This window comes from Magnolia sinica, chromosome 15, assembly GCF_029962835.1.
Source record: "Magnolia sinica isolate HGM2019 chromosome 15, MsV1, whole genome shotgun sequence".
Classification (NCBI taxonomy): Eukaryota; Viridiplantae; Streptophyta; class Magnoliopsida; order Magnoliales; family Magnoliaceae; genus Magnolia; species Magnolia sinica.
The window spans coordinates 16,990,253-17,017,697 of NC_080587.1; the positions used below are offsets into that span (position 1 = coordinate 16,990,253).

The 27,445-nt window shown below is 39.4% G+C and overlaps 1 protein-coding gene across 2 annotated transcripts; it reads right to left on the reverse strand.

Moving 5' to 3' along the window:
• Positions 1 to 116: 116 nt before the first annotated feature.
• Positions 117 to 27,445, reverse strand: LOC131228050 (eukaryotic translation initiation factor 6-2-like). Of its 2 annotated transcripts, none has more exons than XM_058223881.1 (9): positions 27,276 to 27,445; positions 21,713 to 21,770; positions 15,751 to 15,847; positions 15,558 to 15,643; positions 15,421 to 15,465; positions 11,061 to 11,191; positions 2,608 to 2,718; positions 1,553 to 1,835; positions 117 to 339 (listed from the first exon to the last, which is right to left on the reverse strand). In XM_058223881.1, exons 2-8 carry the CDS (start codon positions 21,720 to 21,722, stop codon positions 1,578 to 1,580), a joined length of 738 nt encoding a protein of 245 aa, XP_058079864.1. In that variant the 5' UTR covers positions 21,723 to 21,770; positions 27,276 to 27,445; the 3' UTR covers positions 117 to 339; positions 1,553 to 1,577. The 2 variants fall into 2 exon arrangements, with proteins under 2 accessions (XP_058079864.1, XP_058079863.1); XM_058223880.1 differs by having other exon boundaries at positions 117 to 513; positions 27,276 to 27,441.

Below are 27,445 nucleotides of genomic sequence, written 5' to 3' on the forward strand. Positions count from 1 at the left end.
GGAAATACATGATGGCTAGATTGGATGTATCATACACATTACAGTAAGCCCCACGTATAATGAGTGTATATTAACCATTGTGTTCTAACATGTATAATGCCGTTTTAGCTGTAAAGACGAGTCCGTAATATGTTTACAGCTTGTAAAACCTTTACGGGCAAATACATGCATCCAAACAGCCCTTGTAATCAGAATATCTGTAATCGCTTTAAAGGACTTTACCGGCATACAAACGACGTCCAAATAATAGTCCACCATTTTGACGATTTAATTTCAGTTACTTGTATAGCACCATGCACAACCATCTTATTGCCTGCTCATCGGCAATCACAATCACACCTGCTTAGAAATGGTCCACGATCACTTCTGTATATGACCCTCTTTCTTTTCTTTTCCTTCCATTAGAAATACAGTCTGAAACAACCTTTATGTTAAGGTTGATCCATGAAAATGCATGCCATGAATCTAGCAAAGTTCGAAGTATCACAGCATCTGCCATGTGCTTAGAGTGCACTGCATCATGACCCAAATATGTATCATCACCATGTTGATATGATCAGAGAAATGTGAATATGTTAGGGCAAAGAAAATACCAGATGATGATCCATCATCATTCTTTCGTTACCCAATGAAATCTACCTGGGTTGGGAATTATATGATCCAGGAAGTGGAATTGTCTATAACACCTGTGTGTAAAACACCCAAGAACTTTGGGGCTCAACATGTTTTATGTGTGAAACCACTCCATCAATCAGGTGCATTCCTTGACTCTCAGACGTGGGGCAAATATCAGTCATATACACAACTAAGGTGGGCCACAGCACAGGGAACAATGGGGATCAAGGCCAATTGTGCATGGGGCAACCAATGTGTCTTTCATCAAACCAGTTCAACAGGTGTGACTCACCAGGATGAAGGGCATATAAAAAAAATCAGCCTGATCCAAAACTCATGGGTGAAGTTTAGAGGCTTTAAGTGCAAATTTACATGTTCTCATTGGTGTGGCCCATCTGAGCATTTTATCAAGCTGATCTTTTGTATGCACAGTGCTGTAGACAATTCGGGTCCATCATCCAGCCCTCGTTATGCATAGTATCCTTGAGACCCCAGTTTGTCAAATGGGCCACATGGAAAAGTCATACAGACATGACACTGTTGATATGATAGGCCCCTGTGTGAATGAGAGACTCCCTAAAAATCTGTCTAACGGGATTCCCCAACATGGATAGAGATTCCCTAAAATTCCACCTAAGGGGATTTCCCTTCATGGACACAGTACACCCTGAAAATCCCCCTAAAGGAACAATCCACAACCCTTTGATTGCTGTCCTGTGAGAATTCTGAAACCGACAACATTCAATGAGATACAAGGGCATATTGGATTCTATGATCTTCAAATCTTGGGAATTTCTAGGGAATTCACCATCTACATTGTGGAGTACCAGATCAACAGTCCTGATGGGCACTTGACAAACTCAAGGCTCAGCAATAGTGAGGTTACTGCATAGCTTTGCTCATGCGATTTCAAAGAAAACGGGGCTGGAGTAAATACCTTGCAAAGGGCCAGAACAAGAGGCTCAAACATAGCTGTCGATCAACGACTTCCTCATCTCATCAACGATCGCACCTGGTTGAGCTTCCCTCAATTTAAAGACACTCTCAATAACAGAGAGCTCTGTCGCAGTAGTGTCAGACCCACAGAAAGCTGTCCAGTCATTAACAGTCATCCCCGCAGCAATGACTTCACAACCCCTGTTCACGGTACCTGCCACGAGTGGTACTTGAAGGAGGGTTGACAGTTCGTCAAGGTCTTCAATGGATGTATGCGGATGGACCTGTTTTGCCATGGGTTCAGTTAGTGCATCTATTTAGAGAAGAATTGTAGGGTCTTGATTAATGAGAACACGTAGAGTGCCCTCATGCAACTTTAATTCCATAAAAGCATAGTGAAAAATCTCATTCTCAGGAATTTCTCAGGATATTTTTATATTTTAAGGTTTTTCTCGTGATATTATGGAGAATATCTCGCGAAAGATAAAAAAGTAAAAATATTTATAAAAAATAATAAATAAGTTTAGAATGTAACTATATAATTATATAATGGGTTAGTTAAATTTTTAAATAATTTCTATGATAATATTGGGACAATTTTGTGAAAATACCTTATGCTATTATTGCGATAATATCCTTTAGATTATTTATAGCGAAAATATTGCAAAATTTTCAAAAATCTTGAGTGCATTTGCCTCACTGCATACAAGTGCAATCATGGTTTAGCAGGCTGGGCCCTACCATTGAAGGGGGATGCCAAATGCCCCAAGATTGGGAAATCCTACCTTTCAATCAGTTGCCTACAAACATACACCAGCATTGGGGAGAAAGACCAAAGATTGGGGGTGGGATCTTCCAAATCAGAAGATTTAATGTAGACCTTCATCCTGGGCAGAACCAGTAAGATCAATGGTCTAGATCACCTAACTCCAGACCCCACTTGTCTGGCCAGGGCACATATGGATATTATGCATTTCCTAATGATGCCCCAGGACCCTATAAGTCTTCATTTCTTTACAATCTCAATAGAAGGAAGTTTGTTTCTTCATTTCATACCAAGCCGCCCCTGTTGGAGAATGCACAAAAACTACCCACGAGAATGTTTCCGGCGATTGTCTGCCTGAACACTTCGACTCCGAGAACATCTGCAATCAGCTCCTCTGTTTCCTGGAACTCATACAAAAATGAAACACACATCAACTATCTCATAAAGGGCTTTTTAACAATTAGATTTAAAAAACTCAACAGGTCCAGCTCAACTTGGTCTTGACAGTTCAAGGAGTGTATCAGCTTCTCCTTTAAATTTTATCAATGGAAAGAATTCAAAAGCAAAATAACTTTAGAGGCAAAACACCTTAAAGCAACAGCTCTTGGGAGATGCTGGACACTCAACCAAATCTCAAATTGCCTTGGTCAAAGTCGAGGCCCAAAAATATTGGTTGGGCATGTTGCATCAAGCCTTGGATTGATACAATACCTTCCTGATATGATATAATACATCGATACGTGGGCTGCAAAACCAACCCAAGTTCGGGTTGGGTTGGGGTCAGGTTGTGTTAGGGTTGGAAAAGTCCAACCCGTCGGGTTGAGCAAATTCAGGTAGGATTAGGTCAAGTTAGGAATAATTGCATGTATTTGGGTCAGATTGGATTGGGTTAAGTCCATTTAGGATTGAATATAGACAAATTTGGGTTGGGAAAAGGGTTGAAATTTGGTCGGGTTGGATTGGGTTAGGTTGTTGGGGAATTCTGGTTGGGAACCAAGGGTTGAAATTTGGGTCAGGTTGAGTTGCAGGTTGGGTGCTCTTGTGGTCAGGTCGTGCTCAGGTTGACCCCCAACCTGACCGAACCTGCCCAAATTGTACCCCCCATTGATACCCTGAATGAGACTTTGTAAGAGGAGAAAGATTTGATACTCAGTCAGAGTGTCATGCTCACATGCATGTAGCCAGAAATTGTACACCTGGCACACATATAGATCAAATGCAACAGTTCAAACCATGAGCCAAATTTTAACTGATCAGGTATTCTTGTGGCTGATTGTTAGACATCTATTGTAATTCTAAATGGAAACTATTCAATGGTCTGAATTGAACAATCAGTTCTTTATTAATCAGAGGTTTGGATCAACCAACCAATCTGATCTACAGCAGGTTGCATGATCTGGACTGTTGAATTAGCATTACATATATGCCACATGTACAGTTGCAGTGTATGGCAGTCAATACTGTGCCAGTGCTAAGTATCTGCTTGAAGAGTGTGGAGGTGAACTAGATCTACATGCACCCTCTCCACATGCAGTTTCACACAGCATTCCTGCCACATTCCTGCCAACTTGGCAAGTGTGAATGACCTGTGACCAGTAACAAGGTGGCCCATCCTGTGAAGATGAGCACAAATGAAACAAGGCAAGTTCTCTCATTAGGTTGGCCAACGCCATCAGGAAAAGAATGAATGGTTTAAATACAATTGCCAGATGCCCTTATTCAACTAATACCTGTTGCCAGCCTGATGAATGGGACTTTGGTCTCTGTGGATGGTTATTCATGTTTGGGGCCACCTTATGCACTGCTCAGATGTTCCACATGCCTTGTTGACTTGACTGCTGCTTGTAAAGGGGTGTGTGGAGGAAGGTGCATGTTGTGCTACGGCTACCTGAACTATCATCAGTTCTATGGGTTTTAATGTGCGACAGTCCAACATTTTTGTTCACCCACCATTTTAAATTAGTGGTGACTTGTTCACCACACACATGGCATACATGTGCTATACCTAGACCTTCTGAATCATGAACACCATGGCAGCTGGAATATAGCCTGAAAATAACTCTGATGTGATGATCCTAATAGCAGAATTATTGGTAACCAAGTGTACTGCTAAAACTAAAATTGCAAAGTGGTCCGGAATCAATGGGCAATTTCAGAGATCTCAGATCATCTAATCCATGCAAGTTCTCGGCTATGATCCATCAACAATGGGATTCATGAATTGGAAGGTCTGAATAGTTTTATATGCCTGAAGACAACTGGGGGCCGAAACCTTTCAGGTTCGACCTTGCCTGGCTGAAGATCGAAGGTTTCCCTCAGCTGATTAAAGGGTGCTGGGCAGGGTTCGAAGTAGATGGTTTCGCTGGGTTCAGAATTCTTCAAAAGCTTAAGCTCTTGAAAGTCAAGATCAATGACTGGAAGGAAGCTTTCCTTCACACTAGAGATCGGGAAACTGAGGCTATGCTTGCTGAGCTTCAGGCGCTGGATGATGCTTCAGATGATGCTCCTCTGTCTGCTGATTCGTGGAATAGAAGGGCCCAGCGAATCCACAACTATTCTTCAAGGGTGAGCGAAGCTGAGACCTCATGGATACAGAAATCTCGTCATAAATGGATTGCAGAGGGGGACAATAATACAATTTTTTTTTCTTCATATTATGGCCTTCGCGCGTGCTAGAGTCAACAGGATCAACTGCTTGGAGATCGAGGTGAGCGGACTGAAGATTAGCAGTGCATTTCAGAGGAGGTTGTAGGGTATTTCAGCAAGTTATTCTGCAAAGAAGGCTGGTGCAGACCGAAACTTGATTTTCTTCCCTTCAATCAGATTTCTCCAGAAGAAGCGCTCGCCCTGGAAGCCAAATTCTCGGATGAGGAAGTCTTCGAAGCTGTTAAAGATATGGAAGGAGAAAAAGCCTCTGGCCCTGATGGTTTCCCGGTGGCCTTTTTTTCAGTTTTTTTGGGATATGCTGCAAGGAGACATCATGGATTTCTTTTCTGAATTTTACGAAAGAGGCAGGCTATCTAAGGCTCTCGGAGCGTTCTTCATTGCTCTCATTCCTAAAATCCAAGGTGCTGTCTCTCTAAAGGATTTCAGGCCAATAAGTTTGCTGGGTGGCCCTTATAAGATACTGGCTAAAGTCCTAGCGTCTAGGTTGAGAAAGGTCATGGGGAAGATTATATCGGAGAATCAAAGTGCGTTCATCGCGGGAAGGCAGATCATTGATAGTGCTTTGATTGCGAACGAATGTCTTCACTCCATTCACAAATCGGGGTCCAAATCTCTGGTATGCAAGCTTGATCTTGAAAAGGCTTATGATCATGTTGATTGGGAATTCCTTCAATACATGCTTCAGCGGATGGGTTTTGGGGCTAAATGGTGTCTCTGGATTAATGAATGTGTTAGCTCTGCCATGTTCTTGGTCGTCCTCAATGGGTCCCCCAAAGGCTTCTTTGGGAGTTCAAGGGGGCTGTGGCAAGGGGACCCTTTATCTCCCTTCCTTTTCCTTATCGTCGGGGAGGCCCTCTCTAGAATGTTGAAAAGAGGTCAAGAAGCTGGTATCATAGGAGGGTGTGCAATTAGAGGGATGGACGCTCCAATCTCTCATGTCCAATTTGCGGATGATACCCTCCTTTTCTACGAAGCTAATCAGTCTAAAATCAGCAATTTGCGCACGGTAATTTGGTGCTTCGAGGTGGTATCAGGTCTCAAAGTCAACCTCTTCAAGTCCAAAATATTTGGTGTTAACATGGAAGAAGTTGAGACCTCTTTTTTTTGCGGGCTCCTTCGATTGTCCGACCGGTAACCTTCGGACTACCTTTGTTGGTCTTCCATTATGCTTAGAAAAGCCTCCTAAGTCTTTATGGGACAGTTATCGACAAATTTGAACATTTCCTAGCTAGATGGAAGTGCAAGTACTTATCTTTGTTGGGGGCGTGTCTCACCATGATCAAAGCGGTCATCTCTAACTTGCCCTTATACTTCATGTCTTTGTTCAAATGTCTGAATGTCATCTTGGGCAAGCTCGAAAAACTCAGACGGGACTTCCTTTGGCATGGTAAGGAAGACATGAAGAAATTTCACTTGGTGAATTGGAAGACGGTGTGTCAGAATGTGCACAAGGGTGGCGCAGGTGTCAGGGACCTCAGAAGCATGAACCGAGTCCTATTAGGAAAGTGGATCTGGAGGCTTGGAAATGAACCGGATACTCTTTGGAATCATTTGATTAAGAGTAAATATGGTCGGTCTATAGAGGGGTGGATGGACGAGAGACAGTTCAGTGTATAGGGCCTCAGCCCTATGGAAAGATATCTTAGGCATGAAGAGGGAGATTCAACAAGGCATTTGATTCTCTATCAGTAAAGGAGATAATATTCAGTTTTGGGAAGATGCGTGGGTAGGGGATCAACCCCTTAAATGTGCTTTCCCAAACATCTATCGTCTAGCTCCAAACCAGTGTATCTAATAGCATGGTAGCGTAGCGTGTAGTGTACGCTACGTAGCGTAGCGTACAAAAAATGCTAAGTAGCATATAAAATAGCGCAAATACGCAGTAGCGTATGCTACAAGGGCTGTAGCCTATGCTACACATATGTAGCGTGTAGCGTATATTGCGTACGCCTCGGGACTACCATAATAATTTTAAAATAAAAGTCCTTTTAGTTAAAATCTTGTTTTTAAATGGTGGTGACTGGGCATTTTTACTTTTAAGTAGGTGGTGGGAGACTCATATTATAAGTCATTTGTTTTTTAACTTAAAACAATCGCAATAGGGCTTATCACAATAGGGCTTTCGAATAGCCCTATTGCAGTGCCGCAGCAGCCATAGGTTCCCCATTTTTGAAACTTTGATTCCAAAATTTCGAAGAGCCCTTTCTTAGATCCGATTTTTGGAGTTCAATCAGAATTACAAGAGTATCATCTTGCTGGAATTTCAGGAGCATTGAAGCCCAAACAAGGGACAAATCGCATATCCCTCTTTTCGCAGCCGCGCGGACACATAGCTCCCAAAAATCAATTTTCAGTTGATTAAATCTCTATTTAAGGTATGTTTTGTCCCTTCAATCATTGCTAATGAGTTTTCTTTTTATTTATACTGAAATGTTATGGTCATTTTTTCAAAATTTTTTTTTCTTTTTATGGGGGCTGTGGTGTGTATGGCATGGATTTGACCCATCCAACCATCACGTGGGACACATGCGTGGGGTCCATTGCGGTGTTCTATGCCACGGCCCACATGTGTGGGGGTCCTCTGTGGTGTTTTATGCAATGGCCCACATGCGTGGGGTCCACTGTGGTGTGTGTATGGCATGGCCCACATGTGTCCATTGTGGTGTGTGTATGTCATGGCCCACATGTGTGTGGTCCACTGTTGTGTGTGTATGACATGGCCCACATGCGTGGGGTCCACTGTGGTGTGTGTATAGCACGGCCCACATGCGTGGGGTCCACTATGGTGTATGGCATGGCCCACATGTGTGGGGTCCACTGTAATGTATGTTTTTTTGAAGAATGTGACATTTATATATTTTGCTTTTTTCTTACTATTTAATATTTATCATTAAATAATAATAACAATAATAATAAATTTAAAAATAGAAGTATTGTGTAGCTTACGCTACATGCTACGCCATTTCGCTACACGCTATGGAGGGTTGAACGCTACGCAACACACTACCGCTATTTAAAACACTGCTCCAAACAGATACATATCGGTGGCTGACAGTTATGATATTCATGGTAATGATGTTGTGTGGAACCCTCCCATAAGAAAAAATCTCCAAGATTGGGAGATTGAAGAGTATGCGGCTATCCTTTTGTGCATTAGCAATGGTAAACCTAACCAGGCAGACATTGACAGGTTGGTGTGGATTCCAGACAAATCGGGCCTTTTCTCGGTTAAATCTGTTTATAACTTTACCACTAGGATCAGTCAGGTGACAGAAGAAGTGTGGATTGATAAGCCGTGGAAATACAAGATTCCCCCGAAGATTGCGGTTTTTGCGTGGCTGGTAGGTATGATTCTTCCCAACATTTGCCTTTGTTGCATGGAGGATGCAAAATCTATCAATCACCTGTTTATTCACTGTCCTCTCATAGGTCAGATTTGGTCTTGTATTTTTTCTTGGTTTCAATTGTCTTGGGTTCTTCCCAATTCGACGGGTCAGCTGCTTAAGGCCTGGCATGATGCTTCCTCTGGAAAGCAGAAATCTATTATTTGGAGATTATCTCTTGCGACTATTTGGTGGGCGGTGTGGGAAGTGAGGAATGGGAGATGTTTTAGAGGGGAATCTAAAGGGCGGGATTCCATTGTGCAAAGGGTTTAGTTTTATATTTTCGAATGGGCTTGTATTGTTATCCCTCTAAAAGATTGTAATGTGCTTTTGTATGGAGCTAACTGACTCACTACCTCAGTGGGTCGGTTGCTCCCTTGTTTTCCTTTTAATGAAAGTCTCAGTTATCTCTCTCTAAAAAAAAAAAAAATAGTTTTATATGTATGCCACGTGTATACAGTTGGGACACCACAAGTTCCTTAAAATGCTGTTTAAAGTAACCCATTGTCCGGCGTCTCAAGATAGTTGGCATCCCATGTATCCACGGTACATGGCCATTATACCACAGATGCAAAATTATTGTGCAAGGGCAGCTTCCCATGCACACAGGGCATGGATCACAAATCTGAACCATGCAAATGGAGGGACCAGGTGCTGATTGGTTAAATCCCCAAATCAGATTAATTAATAATCCTGATCTTTTGAATAATGACTTTCTCAGGAATTTGTATTTACTACTTTCCAGTCGTACTTTCAGTGTACGTTTTGGGTTATAATACATCTATAATAGGTCCACTATTTACACAGTTCAGATTTTGAGGTACATGCCACTTGTCAGCAGAGGAGCTGCCTAGAACCATATAATGTTCAGCATCCAATCATTTGATTGGTAAAAACGAGACATACTAAATATCGTACCATATTACTAAGTGATTTTTGTTGTGATACATTCTCCTTACAATACTGATACATGTTGATACTTCAATGTTAGAATCGACCACTATTTAGGGTAGCTGACATGCATGCACATGGGCGCGTATGCATTTATGTGGGGTCTTTTCTTGTGTTTTAAGAGAACTTGGGCTGTAAGTAATTGTAAACCAAATTCCTATAGGGAGAATGCCAAGAAAATGGATGTTACAAGTCACTTTTGATGTGTTTTTAGTGTAGACACTTTGAGATCTCATCGATTCTACATTTCCTGTTTTCCATATGTGCTCACATGAAAGGTTATCGATAATCTTAACAGGAATATCCTTTCACAAAGGCCTTGCTGTGGGCATAAGGTGCAAGTCGACATTATGTGATTAACCTATGTTTCTTAATTAAAGACCACGATTCACATTAGTGGTTTTACTTAGCGAGGTGTTATGGACGATTAGCTAAGTTGGATTTCATTCGGAAGTCTTAAAAATTCATGATTACAAATAAAAGGTTTCTTAGGTGCCAAGCCTAAGATGTGTTGTTTTTCAAAAGTTAAAAGTTTTCAATAAAATAAGTTTAGGTGTCAAAAGTGCTTCGCATGTGGACCAAGCGGGAGAATGTTAGAATTGATCACTACTTTGGGCGGCTTGCACGCATGCATTCACATACGTGTATGGTCTTTTCTTGTGTTTTAAGAAAACTTGGTCTCTAAGTAATTGTAACCGAATCAACTAAGAAATCCTATTAAGGAGCTAACATTAAAAGGGAAGGGTGAGTCCTAAAGGGATTTGGCTTCTAGGATGGCAGAAGGGAACCAAAAGCCTATAAATAGAGGACTCTTGGCCCCTCTCCATATGCTCAAAACATGTGGGATATCATTGTTAATATAAGAAGTAGGGATTGGATTGTGGCTGTACAGTCAGCACTCAGCAAAAGGAACAATTAGCTCAAAACAGGCAAAGGTCTACACTCAACCTACAAAACTCACAGCTGGATGCCAAAGTTTTGTACCATATCACATCTGTACAGTGGCCCAGCAGATTAATAGACCACCTCACCACATGTACACCAAGTTACATGGGCAAGATGCATAGAATTTTTAAGACAGACCAAAATAGTGTCTCAGGAAAAAGTTATGCAATACATGGAAGATCAGAAAGACCCATTCACAAACTGCAAAGTATCAAGATCGGTGAAATAATTTTATGGAAGTTTGCTAATTCAACATCCATGTAAAGCCCAGTTCTTCTATACACTCGAACACGTGCCAATCTGGCATACATGTGAGAGATCCAATACCCGCCATATAGATTCCTTGCACAAAAGTTAACACAGTAAAATCTCATGAGCAGGGCATATAGTATGAGACAAGTAGAAGGAAACCATCCATTTGTTTCACACATTGTAGCTCACCTAATGAGTGGATAGCCTCATTTTTGGACCAGGGTACAGAAAAATCTACATGACGAAGTCCACATGATGCATAAGCCCAGATGTTTACCACATGGTGCCAACTTGACATGTGTGCTGGCAGGTAGAGGGGCTGCATTATAGGCACATCAATTTTTATTTATTTATTTATTTATTTTTCAAGCAGTAGTTTTGGTTGAAAGATAAACTGAAAGGTGCAAATTCAATTTCACACAGTTATCATGCAAAATGTTGGCAATGGAAAATTTCAAACTTCTACACTTACCAAAAGAACCTAAATAAAATAAAATAAAACCTTTTTCAAGTAAAAGAAAAAGTTGGGGGGGTTGGACCCTTACCCTATCCAGATCAGTATGTGTAAGTGCAACATGGTCATTGCAAGCTATGCAATTTCCCAAGGCAGATAGTCTCTCTTCAATGCGTTGAACAACCACTTGATCAGGCAAACTGTTCCTCAAATGCTGGAGCTCTACAGCAAAAGCAAAGAAACATTGAAGGAATTCTTGTAATCGGTAAAACATTTAAGGATACCAAATGTTCATATGCATGTCAATTATTGAAACAACTTGACATGCGTTTCTAGAAAAGCAATGAGGAATGTATTCAGCCAATGTAAATGATGAATGCCAATACAATATCAAAGTTGCATGTAATACAATAAACAGTCCTGAGAAAAACATATTGTAATACCAAAAAGAAACTCCGCCAAGGAAGCTCTCCATCTGGGGGAGGGGTAAAGCTTCAGATGGTAATCATTTTTATTGTGCCTGACTGCAAAATCTCCAAACTACATAAGCTCTGACACCCAAATGCACTGCCTGAGGACAGTTTTCAGATTGTCATTTTGTTCCAACTCTGAGACCAAAACACTCACGCTAGAAAGATATTCAAAGTGCTGTCCTGCAGAGGGGTTATGGTGCAAAAAGCCCCTCTTAAGGTTTTCAAATTACCCAAAAAACATTTTTGTGCTCAATGAAGAACAGTCTAAAAAAGGTTCTGTAATCTTTTGAGTTTGCTAAGTTAGAGAACCTCTTGATTGATTTCTTTAATTATCAACAGTGAAAATTTCACTACAAACTCCTGATCATTGTTCAAAGTATCCCCGATATTACGATAATATCCCCGATATTATCTGTATCTCCATCTCGGCAATACCGATAACATTGGTAGCGATACCAATAGTACTGGTAGTATAAAAAATTCCAGGTATCAACGATATATCACTAAGTATCATCAATGTATCAATATTCGATATCGCCAATGTATCGCCAATATTTTCAACTGTGTAAATCCTAAGTGTTGCTTGTACCGGTATCGCCGATGTTTCGGTAGCATACGTTGGTAGTGTGTGGTCCATGTAGTGTGCGCTACTGGACCTGCTGTGTATGCTACATGCATGTAGCGTGTATCGCTGGTAGAGTATGCTACCAGAAACTCAAATATTTTTTCAAGTTTTTTAATATATTGAGTCCAATGCATATTTCAAAATGGTGGTGACTCGAATGGATCACAAATAGCAGTCCATATGGTCCATCTGGACCATCCAAACTGTGCTCCCAGTCGTGGATAGATGACATATAGTTTTTGACACCCATTGATTATTCTAACCCTTTGATTTTGGACATCAAATTTAACGGTTGGAGAAACTTTGTTTGCTGTAAATGGTGGAAGACTCGCAAGATATAAGAAGCTTTATAACTAAAAGCCTTTGCGAAATGGATTTTGAAAACCCTATTTCTTCCTGCGGCAGAGCTTCCCAGCCCCAAAAATCTGAGAGCTTGATCCTGTCAGTCTGCATATCCATTTCAAGTGAAACTGCAGGGGTTTGATCGGACGTAGCAAGGGATTATACGGCTGGATGTGCGCGCGCGTGTATCTGTGTGTGTGTGTGTGTGTGTGTGTGTGTGTGTGTGTGTGTGTGGACACATGCATGGATGGATGAATCATGCATGTGTGTTTGTATGTATGTGCATGGATGGATGGATGGATCCACCATTTTCCCTGATGTTTCTCCAAGTCAATGATACATGCTTTTAGGCCCAATAAAAGGAAACTTTTTATTTGATTTTTAAATATGCAAATATGCATATTTTTCACTATTATTTGATTCTCAAATATGCATATTTTTGACTAGTATTTTAGCATCTCCTGAAGTATCATTGAAAAATTCCACCATTTTCCACATGTTTCTCTAATGTTTCCCTAAGTCAGTGATACACATGGTTCTGTATCGGTTAGTGTATCGGCCCAACGGAAAAATGATACGATACGGCATCACGTATCAGTATTGGGGCTATATCGGCCCGTATTAGTCAAAAAAAAATTTTAAGCAAAAAAATTGTGGAAAATATTAGAAAAATAGGGAAAAAAATGAGATATCAAAGAATCTATCATTTCGTTTTGTTTTTTTTTTTTGTGTGTCTTGACCATGTATTCAATGGTGTGTCGAACCATTCTTTGGTAAGAATGTTGTCCTGACGGGTTGACCTATTGTAAGTTGTGGTATTCAATTTTTATTTATTTTTGTATAAACTATTGATATATGTCAGAAATTGATCCAAAATAGAAAAAAAAAGAAAAAGATGATGAAAAATAACAACTTTTACAATTCATGCCCAAAATTTGTAGATCTATAGCTTTAAACAATTAATCATGCATTAATAGCTAATTACAAGTTGCAATTGAAAGAAGAAAAAAAAAATCTTAAAAATCAAACAAATTTTAGATTTTACCTAAGTCCCCAACTTCGATTTCCCCAACAATGCCCCAAATTTATAATCAGATCTGGTGTAGATTTGATGGAAATACCCCCTTATGCATTACATTTCAACTGACTTGAAAAAAAAATTAAAAAAAAAATCATATTTTGAAATTCTAGAAAAATCAACATAAAATTTGGAAAAAGAAAACTAAAAAATCTGATCGGAAACACCCATAGGGGCATTACATTTCATGATATTAAAATAAAAATAAAAACATTTCTGAAATTCCAGAAATTTCAACAAAAAATCCCCCGATTAGATCTAGTGTAGATCTGATCAGAAACACCCATAGGGGCATTACATTTCATGATATATATATATATATATATATATATATATATATATATATATATATATATATATATATATATATATAACAGTTCCAATTACATCTAGCGTAGATCTGATTTGAAATGGCTCCCCATGCAAGATCTGTGATCAGATTCCAAAAAAAAAAAAAAAAAAGGAATTTCTGAAAAATACAGAAAATCTTGTAAATACATTAAAAAAAAAAAACCCAAAATACATGAAATTGATTTGCAAATCAAGTATTGTTTGGTAGATCTAGGTACAAAATGATGATTTAAAAGGATTTGAACAAGAATTTTAAAAAAAGCTTTTTTCGATTTTTTCCAAATCGGGCCCAAAACCTTCGATTCTTCAAATCCACTCAAATCAAGCTGTTTTAATCCTCCATTTTGATGGAAATGTTGCCAAAAATCACTTAGAGATCATCTGTTGCAATTATTTCAAGCAAAAATGAAGAGAGGAAGGAAAGAGTTGCAATTATTTCAAGTGAAAATGAAGAGGAAGGAGAGAGATTGAAAAAAGGTTCAGCCTGGGGCTTTTTTTAAAAGCCGTATTGGTTTGACCGATACGGGTACCAAACATTAGTACTGATACAGGGTGTATCAGCCGATATGCCCCGATATGAACCAATATGGTGATATTTTGTATTGGACCGATAGGACCCTGTATTGTGTATCGTATCGAGCCGATGCCGATATGATACAAGCATATTGGCCGATATGATTCCGATTTTCATAACCATTGCTGTTACATGCTTTTAGACTCCCATTAAAGAGAAACGTTCTATGTATGCATCTTTTTTGCAATTATTTGATTCCTAATATTATGCAAATATGTGTATTTTAGCATCTCCTGAAGTTTCATTGAGAAATTCCACAATTTCCTTGTGTTTCCCCAATGTTTCCCTCAGCCAGAGGTGCATTTCCAGGTATCAGTGATAATATCGGCGATATCAATACAAGTTTCTGTATCCCCAGCCAACAATACATGTAACGATAACTGATAGTACGAACACTGCTCCCGATGGTTAAGAAACTATACAGATGCATTAAGACTACCTTGTGATGGATATAATCAAAGCTGGTTGTCTCCATTTTACTCTAATTGAAATGTAACTACTGGTTGAATTACATCAGAATTGTATGTCCCCAACAAGTAACACCCCTCTATCTGAGAGGGGAATGTGACTTTGAGGGAATTCACTTGTGTGCATCTGATCAGCATGTGAATATCATTGCTGGAAAAAAAAAAAAACAAATAGCAAATATTATCTTTCAAGATTAATACAATTCCAAACCTATTACTTAAAACTACATTACAAGGAAATGAGAGCATGTGAGGATGCATAGCATGAATTGAACAACCATTTCCAATTGTTAATAGTACTTAAATAAGGAAATGAAACCCTTCCGAATAGAAGGAAGAATATCAGTGTTTATGACCTAAACACAAAGCGTTTGCTTCTTTTAATCCACAAAAACCAAATCTTCCCCACTGAAATGGGTCAGATAATAAAATTTTATATAGCTCACTGTCATCTTAAAATAGAACCATATCCAGCAGGGGAAAAGATATAATAAACAGAAGAAAAGAAATAAAAGAAACTTCATTTTAGCCTCAAACTTACCTTGATCAGTCGTAGTGTGTGGCAAGAGAAGCCCATTCTTGTTTCCTGTCATAAGAAGCAAGCAATGAAGGTCAGGAGTAGAATGAACATAAGGGAGGCCTTTGAGCTTCCAACATAAGCAGCTCTACAATGATCACCAGCACATAGTCGTCCAATTATCCTGCTGCCTGCTATGGAGGTTTTAACGACAGGGATAACATCTGCCAACTCGGCTTCAAAGACACTGCAGGATGCTCAAGAGTTAATAAATGAATAAATAAACAGCAGATCTTAAATTCAACACTCAAGTGGAAAGAACATTTGATATGTTAATAGCTCCCACAAACTAACCTATAGAAGTTTTCAGATCCACCAATCGCTACCAAACAGTATGCATTTGTCAACTTTGAGAATACCCCAACTTCACAAGAGTTCTCAAACCGAATTCCTTGATAAATTCAGAGAAAAGTTGTAAAACATCAAGAGATTAGATTTTCAGTGCTATTAGTATTGAAATGATATGGATAATATGCTTTTAGACAGCACAATGCAACTTGGCCCATCAGGCTTCCAGTTGGATTTGGGCTGGAGTATCAGGCCTGAGGGCTGGGCTCAAAATTCAAGCCCATTTTAAAATCAGGCTGGGTTTGGACTGTGTACAACAGCCATTCAGCCCGGCCCATTAGGGTTTGGGAGGGCAATTTTGCAAAACCCCCAAAAAACCCCCCCCCCCCCCCCCCCCCCCTCTCTCTCTCTCTCACACACACACACACACACACGCGCGCGCGCGCACACACACAAAATCTCTGATTTGGGTTTGGGCTAGGCCAGTGTTTTAAATATCGACGATATCGGCCGATATATCCCATGATATATCTTGTATCCCACCTGTGCGATATGAAACGCATAAGTAGTGGGATACATCCCACATGTTTGATCCGGTGAGCAAATTTTATATATATATATATATATATATATATTGATCCTTTTTTATTTTAATTTTTATTATTTTTTTAAATTATGTTAAATCAGTTGTCATATTGTTATAAATCAATGATTTTTCATGTTATGCATGAAAAATCATGGATTGGGAGCTTTGATTTTGAGATTTGGAGGAGAAGGACTGAATTGTAGAAAATTGAAAAAAATCAAAAATTTCCCAATTTCTCGCAAATCGGTTGCAATCTTTATGTCCAAACATAAAATCAAACAAGTATGTAACCAGATCTAGTGATTCTTCTTTTGCTTTTGAATGTATTGCTTGTGTTTCCACACATCTTCTTACATTTATAAATTATATGAGTAAACTTTGAATATACTTGCATCAATTCAGTTAGACAATGTATAGATTAGGACCCCATACAAAGAAAACCTATTATGTAAACTTGTTTTTTTGTAATGTTTTGATTTGTAAGTGTGTATTGATGTCTTTTTTAACAATCACTGAAATTTCATTGAAAAATTCGACCAATTTCTAATGTTTCCCCATGTTTCCAACAACAGCGATACATTACGTGATACAACCGATATATCCTATGCGATAACTGATACGTATCCCAAGGGTGCGATGCATAACGTGATACCGATATTTCGAACACTACTTGGGCCTAGCATAAGCATGCTGGGCTGTACTGTTTTGGCCCGTCACGGGCCTGGGCATGAGTTGAAGAATGCGGGCCAGGTTTGGGCAAAACTTGGCTCAACTCTAACCCGGCCTGTTGACACCCCTAGTTGTTCGGCATAGATACAAGGTGTCAAACATGGGAAACTTGATGTCTTGACAAACATGGGACCATCGTCCTTGTGTTTTGGTTGGCACTGAAAATAGAAACAGCACCTAGCAAATTCCGCTCTCCTACCTTCCGCAATGATGGGTCATCCAATTGATTTGAGGGAAGTGCATCCTATTTGTCACTAAAGGTGGGACCTTCCAAACACACCCTTAGATATTTTGTTGTATCAATATAGTTTTCCTAGAACATGTTAGATGCATTAAGAGAGATGACCAAAGGGTATTGATTAAGGACAATGAGATCAATCAAAGGGGGAGAAGCTCTTTCCAGAACTCGTTAAATGAAAACAACTCAGATGGATTATGGATAACAAGAAGCATAAACTCAAATGAGGCTGAAGACCATAGATACTTTCGTAGGATTAGGATAACTAAAGTAAAAAAGCTTTGAGAAAGATGAAGACAAGGAAGGCCCTAGGACCAAATGGTATACCGGTAGAGGTTTCAAAGTGCATTGAAGATATTAGTTTATTCTGATAGACAAAATTGTTCAACAAGATTGTATGATGGAAGTAAATGCTAAACGAATGGACGAAGAGTACCATGGCACCTATTTACAAGACTAAAAGAAACATTCAAAGCTGCACTAACTATAGAAAAATTAATCTTATGAGTTGTACTATGAAAATCAGTTTGGATAAATCGCATTGTACAAATGTATCAGAAAATCAATTTGGATTCATGCGAGGAAGGTCAAACATTGAGGCTATTTTCCTACCTAAGCAGAAAATGGATAAATATAAGGAGAGGAGGATATCCATGTGGTTTTTATTGACTGAAAAAGCATACGATATGGTTCCAAAAGAGGTAATCTGGTGGGTGTTGAGAAAGAAAGGAATCTCGAGAGGATATATTGACATAATTAAGGATATGTATGAGGGAGATAACCAATGTGACGACCACTAGTGGAGAGCAACTATTGTTTGAAAGCGGTGCATATTGCCCAATACGTACTTAAATCGGCACCAAATAATTCAGTACACCCACACATTTTGCACAAGCGCTAGCCAACTTGGCTCCAACTCAGTCAAGTCTCTCGGTAGCTTAAAGTTGAGGAGCATTTGTGTGGGGCCAACCCATGGTGTTTGTCTGTGATTTGTTTCATTCATCAAGTGTGCCCTCTATTATGAGTCTTTAGTCCAAATTTTAGGCTAAAATTGATGCAAGATAACTAACCACTTGCTCTAAAAGCTTGAACTGATAGAGCGTGGCGAATCAATCCCTTTATCTCATAACACAGGCAACACTTCACATGGGTTAAGCCCTCAGCCAAACCCCTCTCATGGAGCCCCACTTCACATGGGTCTCACTTCACACGAGCCGCCCACCCTGAGTGTGCCCCTGCTTCACACAGGCCACCCCACTTGAGCCCAGTGTGAAAATGCCCATGCATTAATCATCCCCCAGTGAGGAGTCTTGAACTTGAGACCTTCTACTCTAATACTACTTTGATGCATGGTAACTAACCACTTGCTCTAAAAGCTCGAATTGATAGAGCGTGGCAAATCAATTCCTTTATCTCATAGCTCAGGCCCCGCTTCACATGGGTCAGGCCCTCGGCTGAAACACCGCCCCCCCCCCCCCCCGTGGGCCCCACTTCACATGGGTCTCGCCTCACCCAGGCCGCTCACCCCGAGTGCCCCCCGCTTCACACAGGCCACCCCACTCAAGCCCGGGGTGAAAGTGCCCTGCATTAAAAACAGAACTCGAGTGGGCAAAGCAGTGAAAATAATGGGGGAGAACGCCCAACAGAGAATAATATTCAGATGTGTTTGCGGCCCAACTTTATATCTATGTACACATCTAACTGTTCAGAAAGTGTATCCTATCAATACTAACAGACACCGTAAATATCAGGCTCATCCAAAACTCAGGTAGGCCACACCACTTGAATTTAGAAGTTTGGTGCATTTTCAACTGATTCCTTTAGTTTGGCCACCTGGGTTTTGGATCAGATTGATTTTTGGTTTACTAATATTCATTGGTGGGCCACACATGATGCACAGTTTGGATGACACAGATACATCAAGATGGCCCACAAAACCCTTAATGTGATGGATGTGTACGCGGGATGAGCTTTTAGTGTTTGTGGCAACTGCACATGAGATGCCACAGCTGCAACTTCGCTGAATTTGAATTTTTATTTTTGAGAGGAGTTATTTTATGCTCTAGCAGAGCATGAAGCTTGGTGCACATGCACCCAGAAATTGTACACGTGGCATACATTTAACTCAAATTACCAACAAAATGGCGGAACCCATTGCTTTTGAGTCACAATCCCAAAATCAAAATGGTCGAACAATCCTAATCTCTGATTTAAGGATACTTGTTTTTTGAAATATATGACCATTGGACCATGGTCGTGACTCATCCTTCTTACATGTGATACAGTCCTCCAAACTGTCTAAACTATGGGAAACATTGGGGATGGGTCATATCTCTGAGATAACAATGAAAAAAATAAATAAAAATGGAATAATCTGATTTGGAAGTAAAAAAGCCTAAATGGGGTGTATCAGCCTGCATTAGCCAATATGACTCAGTATCTGCAGTGGGTGATAGGCCCTGACAAAACTGATTTTTAAACATTGGTGGAGAGACAAGTGAGTTTCCAATTATTGTAGGGCTTTAGGCCAGATATCTGCATTGAGCACATATCTTTTTGCATTGGTTACAGATGAGTTGAGGAGACATTTAGAAGAAGTGTTCCCGCGGTGCATATTGTTTGTACATGACAAAGTTTTGATTGACAAGATGACGGAGGGAGAAAACACAAAGCTAAAATATAAAGGAATGCTTTAGAATCAATAGGACTAAAATAGAGCATATGGAATGCAATTTTAGTAACAACAGGAGTAGAAATGAGGAACAAGTTAAGATAGTGGACCAAGAAAGTACCCCAGAATGGTTTTTGATATCTTGGGCAGATAATTCATGAGACCAAAAAGATTGAGAAAAATGTTGCTCATATAATTACACATGGGTAGATAAGTGGAGATGTGCATCTGGAGTTTTATGTGATCGGTGTGTAGCAATCAAACTAAAGAAGTGATTGTATAAGGTAGCTATAAGATGCAAAGATTTATGGGAATGGGCCAGAATATTGGGCAGTCAACAAACAACAAGTTTCTAAGATAAGTGTATCTGAAACAAGGATGTTGAGATGAATGAGTAGCAAGACTTTGAAGGAAAATTAGGGGTAGTAGTGTAGCACCGATAGTATGTAAGATGAAAGAAAGTAGACTTGATGGTTTGACCATGTGGAACAGTGAACCAAGAATTGCACTACTACTTAGGAGCAATGTTCGAAATATCGGTATCATGTTATGTATCGCACCCTTGGGATACAGATACGTATCGGTTATCACATGGGATATATCGGTTGTATCGCGTAATGTATCGTTGTTGTTGGAAACATGGGGAAACATTGGAAATTGGTTGAAATTTTCAACGAAATTTCAGTGATTGTTTAAAAAGACATCAATACACACTTATAAATCAAAACATTACAAAAAACGAGTGCACATAATGGGTTTTCTTTGTATAGGGTCCTAATCTATGCGTTGTCTAACTAAATTGATGCAAGTATATTCAAAGTCTATTTATATAATTTATAAATGTTAGAAGACATGTGAAAACACAAGCAATACATTCAAAAGAAAAAGAAGAATCACTAGATAAGGTTACATACATGTTTGATTTTTATTTTATTTTTTCATTTTCTGTAACTCGGTCCTTCTCCAAATCTCGAAATTGAAGTTCCCAATCCATGACTTTTCATGCCATGCAAAACATGAAAAATAATGGATTTGTAACAATTTGACATTGATTTAACATGATTTATAGAAAAAAAATCGAAAAAAAAAATGTTCACCGGATCGAACATGTGGGATATATCCTACTATTTGTGTGTTTCGTATCGCATAGGTGGGATACAAGATATATCGTGGGATATATCGGCCGATATCGTCGATATTTAAAACACTGCTTAGGAGTGAGTTCGTTCAAGTTGAAGACTCTAAAGGGCAAGGGGAAGGCTCAAAAGGACATTGGTGGAGGTAGCAAGAAAAGATTTGATGACTTATAGTTTATAACTCTTAAGTCCTTGATAGATTGGAATAGCAGAACATTATCTGTGTAGCTGACCCCAATTAGTTGGAATAAGGCTAAAAGGATGATGATGATGAATAATATAGTTTTCCTTCTAATATGTTTCCTTTTCTCGTGAGATGTTCCTTCTAATAACTAGGGTTTCTTTTTCTAGTGAGATGTTCCTTCAACCTAGGCAAAGGAAGAGGGTTGAGGTCAGGTAGGCAGTTGATCATTTTCCAAGCAAATTATGGGAAAAGTAGACCCCAAAAATCTGGGACAAGGCTATTGATGAGGTGATGTTGAATAAAATGTTTTCTCCACTTCTTCAAAAGGATGCTAATAATTTATCATGGTTACTCCCATCTCCGTTAAAGGATGAAATTTCAAACAAACCCAAGAAAAAAGGCAATAGCAACATAAAATACTTACGAGTAGCCATTATGAGATCACGCCTAAAATGAATGTAGTGGTTGCAACCAACAAGAACCTGCAAAAGCCAATTTAAGCATAACCATTCCTGGCTAAGCATGAGAATAATTCGATAGAGATTCAAAAATGTTTCAAGTATAACCATTCGTGGCTAAAACTCATAACTCAACACTGGAAAGAAACAACAGTAGCTGTACCACAAAGAATACATGCATAAAAACACCCAAAAAAATACAAATTAATTATAAAAATAGGCATTTTCATTCTTCTGGTTTATTTGTGTTTTGTTTTTTTTTTGTAAGTTTTAATTAAAAGAAAATTCACACTGCAGTAGCATGGGTACCTATATGCATTGATTCCTATCAGCTCTTGGTATGGCCAAAACGGCCACCAATATTGATACTTTGAAACCTGAGTTAGACAAAGAATTGATAAGTTTATGAGAGATGTATCATTATTCAATAAATTACATTTAATTGTATGTGGCATCAGAACAGAAGTAGTAACATAAGTAATAGATAAAATTTGGATAATGATATATGTTTTTTTTTTTTTTTTTGAAAGGCAACAAATTTTATTGATAGGCGGCCAAAGGCAGAAAAGAATACAATGCAAAAAAGGAAAAAGAGAACAAGCGAAGAGAGAAACAAAGCGGCCTAAACTGCTTGGGCAAAAGGAGCCCAGCTTCTCACGAATTGTTTAGCTGCTTCTATAACTTTATCTACTGCAGTGCCTCCATTCTTAAAGCATCTCTCGTTTCTATCTTTCCAAATAGCCAAAAGATCGCCGTAATGACTAGGCCCACAACCGCTTTCCCAACTTCACCGCCACCGCTGCCATGCCAAACCCAAAGAAGCATATCCACCAAAGCCGGCATGACCCAAGCTAATTGAAAGTCAACTAGGAACGATACCCACACCAATCAAGAGAAAGGGTAATGTATGAACAGATGGTCAATAGACTCTGCATCCTTCATACAAAGAAGATAGATATTAGGGAGAATAAGACACCTGCGTTGGAGATTATCAATGGTTAATACCCTTTTGCGGCTAACCAACCACATGAAGACCACCACTCGGGGAGAAGCACCATAGAACCAGTGATGGAATAGGTGCAATGGACTGGAGACTCTATCTTGCGCTGTCAAAATCTTGTAAAAAGAACGGACTGAAAAGTTTCCCGAACGGTGGCCTTTCCACTTCAAGATGTTAGATTGAAAGAGCGAAGGAATGATCGGCCTGAGGCAATTGAGCAAATCGGAGTATTCCATCACCTCAACATCTGAAAGGTTCCTTCGACATGGAGGACACCACACAACCGAGCTACCAATAACCTCAAAGCAACACGATACAACAATACTTCGATCCATAGCGAGAGCGGCTATCCTTGGAAACTCGTCCCAAAGCACCCTATCCCCACACCATCTGTCTGACCAAAAGAGAATACGATTCCCATTTCCGACTTCGAAGCAAAAGTTGTTGTGAATCAAATGCTCAGTCGACACTATACCTTTCCACAAGCTAGAAGCCCGATACAGAGACGATCTTTTCACAAACCAACCTCCTTCCCCAGCACCGTACTTGCTTGCTATGATCTCTCTCCACAATTTATCTTCTTCTGATCCAAACTTCCAAATCCATTTCCCTAGAAGAGCTATATTCATAGTCCCCCAAATTCTTTATGCCCGCTCCCCCTTGCATACCTCCTCCCACCGAAGAAGACCCTCTGAATTCCCTCTTCAAAAGAAATTCCTCAGCTTTTCCAACCTTTCCAACACTGAACCGGTACATTTAAGCAGAGACATAAAATATAAAGGCATGTTCGAGAAAACCGCTTTGATAAGAGTGAGCCTCCCACCATAGGATAAATACCGACCTTGCCAAGCAGCCAATTTCTTCTCGATCCTCTCTATCACCTTGTCCCATAAATGTTTTGGAGGCTTACCAATGCAAAGTAGAAGGCCGAGATACATAGATGGAAACTCACCAGCCTTACCTAGCATCATTATACTAGGGATAATGGTATATGTTATTCAATTTAAAATAAAATAAAAAATTTCATGAATACTCACTTTCAAAACAAAATGCACAAGATGCAGGAAAGTTTATGCAACTAAATCTGAAAGTTAGAATTAAATGTATGAATCTTAAATATGTGCCACTATTAGAAGCAAAACTCCTCAATTAAAGACCTCAAAATTGATATTCAAGCCAAGATGACACAGATATACAACATGTGCAACTAGAGCTGGGGATCAAGTCGAGTCAGATCGAGTTAAGTCTGACCCGACTCGACCTGGTTTTGAAATAGACATGACCCAAACTCGACCCGACTCGATACCAAGTCCAGCATGTCTGACCCAATCCAAGTCTGGGTCTGGCTTGGACTAACTTGGACTGAGTCCAACCCGGTCACAGGTATCGAGTTGGGTTGGGTCGGGTGCAGCAGGTATCCATGGGCTGAAATCATAGCTCAGAACCTAAGTGCACGTGCCGGAATTGTAGCCTCTCCATCAGCTACACAGCATCTCAGATCTGAAATGTCAAATATGTTTATTATTACTATTATTATTATAATTATTTATATGTATGAGTTGGGTTTCGGATTGAGTTGAGTCAGTACTGAGTCGGGTTACGGATTGAGTTGAGTCAGTACTGAATCGGTTTTGGATCGAGTCGAGTTAGAATTGAGTCGGTTTTTGAGTCGAGTCGGGTTGAGTCAAGTCAAGTTACTGGGTGACTCGAACTCAACTCAGTTTGAGTTTGGATTGGACGAAGTCTACTCGGTTCGAGTTGAGTCGAGTCATCTCGTGCCTAGCTCTATGTGCAATAATAAATCCTTGCAACCGGTCCTATAGATGGAGACATGCTGAATAAAGGCAACACATGCCAAGAGGAAGCAACACATGCTTAAAACCTCAATAAGAATCGTTTCTCATAAAAGAAAAACCATGGAAATTCAATACATATGGCTTTATTTTTACAGCCATTTAGTACATAATTGTAATTCAATGTCAAAACACCAAGTGAAAACTCCCATTGGTTACATAATTAATAATAAAAAGCAAACAATAAATCCTATTGATCCATAAAGAGTCCTTCACTAAAATGTCGGAAAAGAACAACTACAAATAGAAACTAACGACTCCAGATCCACTCTAACTCTCCATAATCATGTTTATGGCTATCTTTATAAACAACTCTATGGATAAAATCATCTCTAATATTTTTATTGAGGTATTTTATTTGTTAGATTTACTATTAATATTTTTAGTTTCGTTCCAATGCTTATATTAAAATATTGCACCACATTACAAGTATTTTGAATCCATGAGCCTGCTGTTATAGCACACTTGATTATTGGTTTAGCTTAAGAATCAGCTCAAATAATCATCTAAAGGGGCTAAATAAAATGGCATATTTTGTGCCAAACTTTCTTACATAATTATAACATTTTAAAACGATTTCCTACTCCAAGCTCTGCTTGTTGTGAATACACAACTACTTACACCTATAATTGACTTATAGCTTACCCAAAGACAAAAAAAAATGACTTAATCGTAAGGTATGCTGTTTAGGTAGTCAGTGAGCACCATCCTTGGCAGTGGTGTAGTGGTATGTCAAGATGTGATTGGTGGGGTTGCATGCTATTAGAGATGGGCCGAGTACGTACTCGATCAAAAACCTTTCAAAAAAAGGCCCGCGCCCATCTCTGACAGCATATAGCCCCACCAATCATATCTCACCACGTCACCACAATACCGATGAAGGTGGTGCAGGCCTGACTAACTAGTATGTGTCCACCTGTAAGTGATTAACAACTTACGTCTAAATAAGCAACATGTGACTTTCCCCTGAAAGTCACTTTTAGATGAAAATCACAACTTAAAAAACTTACGGACATCCAAATGACCCCTGGTGGTAAATTAGGCAAGTTGTAAATGATTTACTAAATAGCTCACTGAGCGATGATTGATGCAATCAATCAGTGCCCTCGATTGTTCCAAAGAAAAGGATCATAGCGCCCTAGAACCATGACATCCAACAACAGCATCTCCTTGAGTGCGAGAGACTTTTATGCCGACCGTTATTCTCGGCTTTGTTATGAAAGAAAGTGGCACCTAAAGCAAATCTAAAGCAAGAAAGTTGACCCCAACGACAAATGAACCTATGGTACAGGGATTTTCGAGGAGTAGCCCACTTCTTACTGAAAATTGTTTGGTCCGGTTCTTTCCTGAATGAGGAATCGTTTTTAGATGAGGTACACAATCGAGGGTGTACTATCTGAGAACTCCAACGGCTCTCTCTCTCTCTCTATCTCTCTCTCTCCGCCAATAGAGGCATCTTGCTACCGGCCTTATAAAGAGCATTTATATTTGTGGGCCCACTTCTATGGCTCACCTGCTGCTTGGTTTTATGTGAGGATCAACCATAAGCTTTAGTGAGATGGGCCTAACCCAATGATCCACTTTAAAATCCACTCTTATATGCCATTTGAATGTGTTTTAATGAATTACTTCTCTAAACTATCTCAAGTGTGAATACACGATTATAGTAAATCATTTACAACATAAGGCCAAATACACAGGCTATAAATCTTTTATAGCCTGTAAATGATTTACTAGTAACTTAGGGCCTGTTTAATTTTTCAATGCAAATGTAAATACCCGGTAAATGGGTAATTATGACACTTTCACCCGTTTGGAAATTTTTGGAAATTCCTGCCTTGGAAACCGGTTCAAAATTGCTAGTTAAAATTTTTGACCTCACAATGAGGTATATGACATATCTATTCTGTCCATCCGTTTTACCACAACGTTTTGACACATGAGCCGGAAAATTATGTAGATCCAACACTCAAGTGGCCCACACCAAAAGAAACAGCGACCCTTAGAAGTTTTCAAGGGTAAGTGTTTGGTTCACTTTTTTCTGTGGCATGGTCCACTAGAGCTTTGGATATGCCTCATTTTATGGCTCATGCCATAAATTCAGCTGGCATAATGGATGACCGGTGTGGATAAGCAACATGCATCATGGTGGGACCCACAATTATTTTGCAGCCTTTTCGATTTTTGCATCCAAAAAGTTAGCGGTCAAATCAAATATAGGGAAGAGTGAGGGTAAATACGTAAGGAAATAATCATTACCCATTTACACTGCATTTACCACCTAATTGGAAAATCAAACAAGCCCTTAAACCATTTAGTATTTACCACCATCCAACCAACCCTTAGGTGAAAGTCATAACCATCCAAATGACCCCTAACATTTAAAGTGAAAACAAATACTTCATGTATTGAGATATCTGTATGAACAATAAACTAAGAATCGCATCTAATTCTTCGGCAGAAATAAAAAAACAATAATTTGCAATGAAAATAAATTCTATTAAGAAAATTTCTAGCAAAAGGAAAAGCGAACAGATACATGTCCCAAATAAGAGATAAAAAAGAGAGAGAATTAAATAAAAATATCCAGATTTCGGGCTGTAATTCCAATCGAACGGATCATGGGAATCTTCACACCAGAAAATCGAACGCTAAAAGGGAAGGATTTTCATATACCTGCGAGGATACTTCGGCAGGAATTAGGGTTTCACCCGAATTTCAGCTGATGAAATAAAAACTCGGAGACAGAGAAAGGGAATTAGGGTTTTGCCCGAACTTAAGCTGATGAGAGGGAGAGTCGCGAGGTTAAGGAGGACGCGAATTGCCTGCTCCCCCCGGCTGAAGTT

Excerpts from the sequence above, each read along its gene's own strand:
- LOC131228050 (XM_058223881.1), bottom strand. Across the intron at positions 15,466-15,557 it reads AATTGGACGACTATGTGCTG|GAAACAAGAATGGGCTTCTC; the intron begins GTGATCATTGTA and ends TTCTTATGACAG. Across the intron at positions 2,719-11,060 it reads CACATACTGATCTGGATAGG|GAAACAGAGGAGCTGATTGC; the intron begins GTAAGGGTCCAA and ends TATGAGTTCCAG.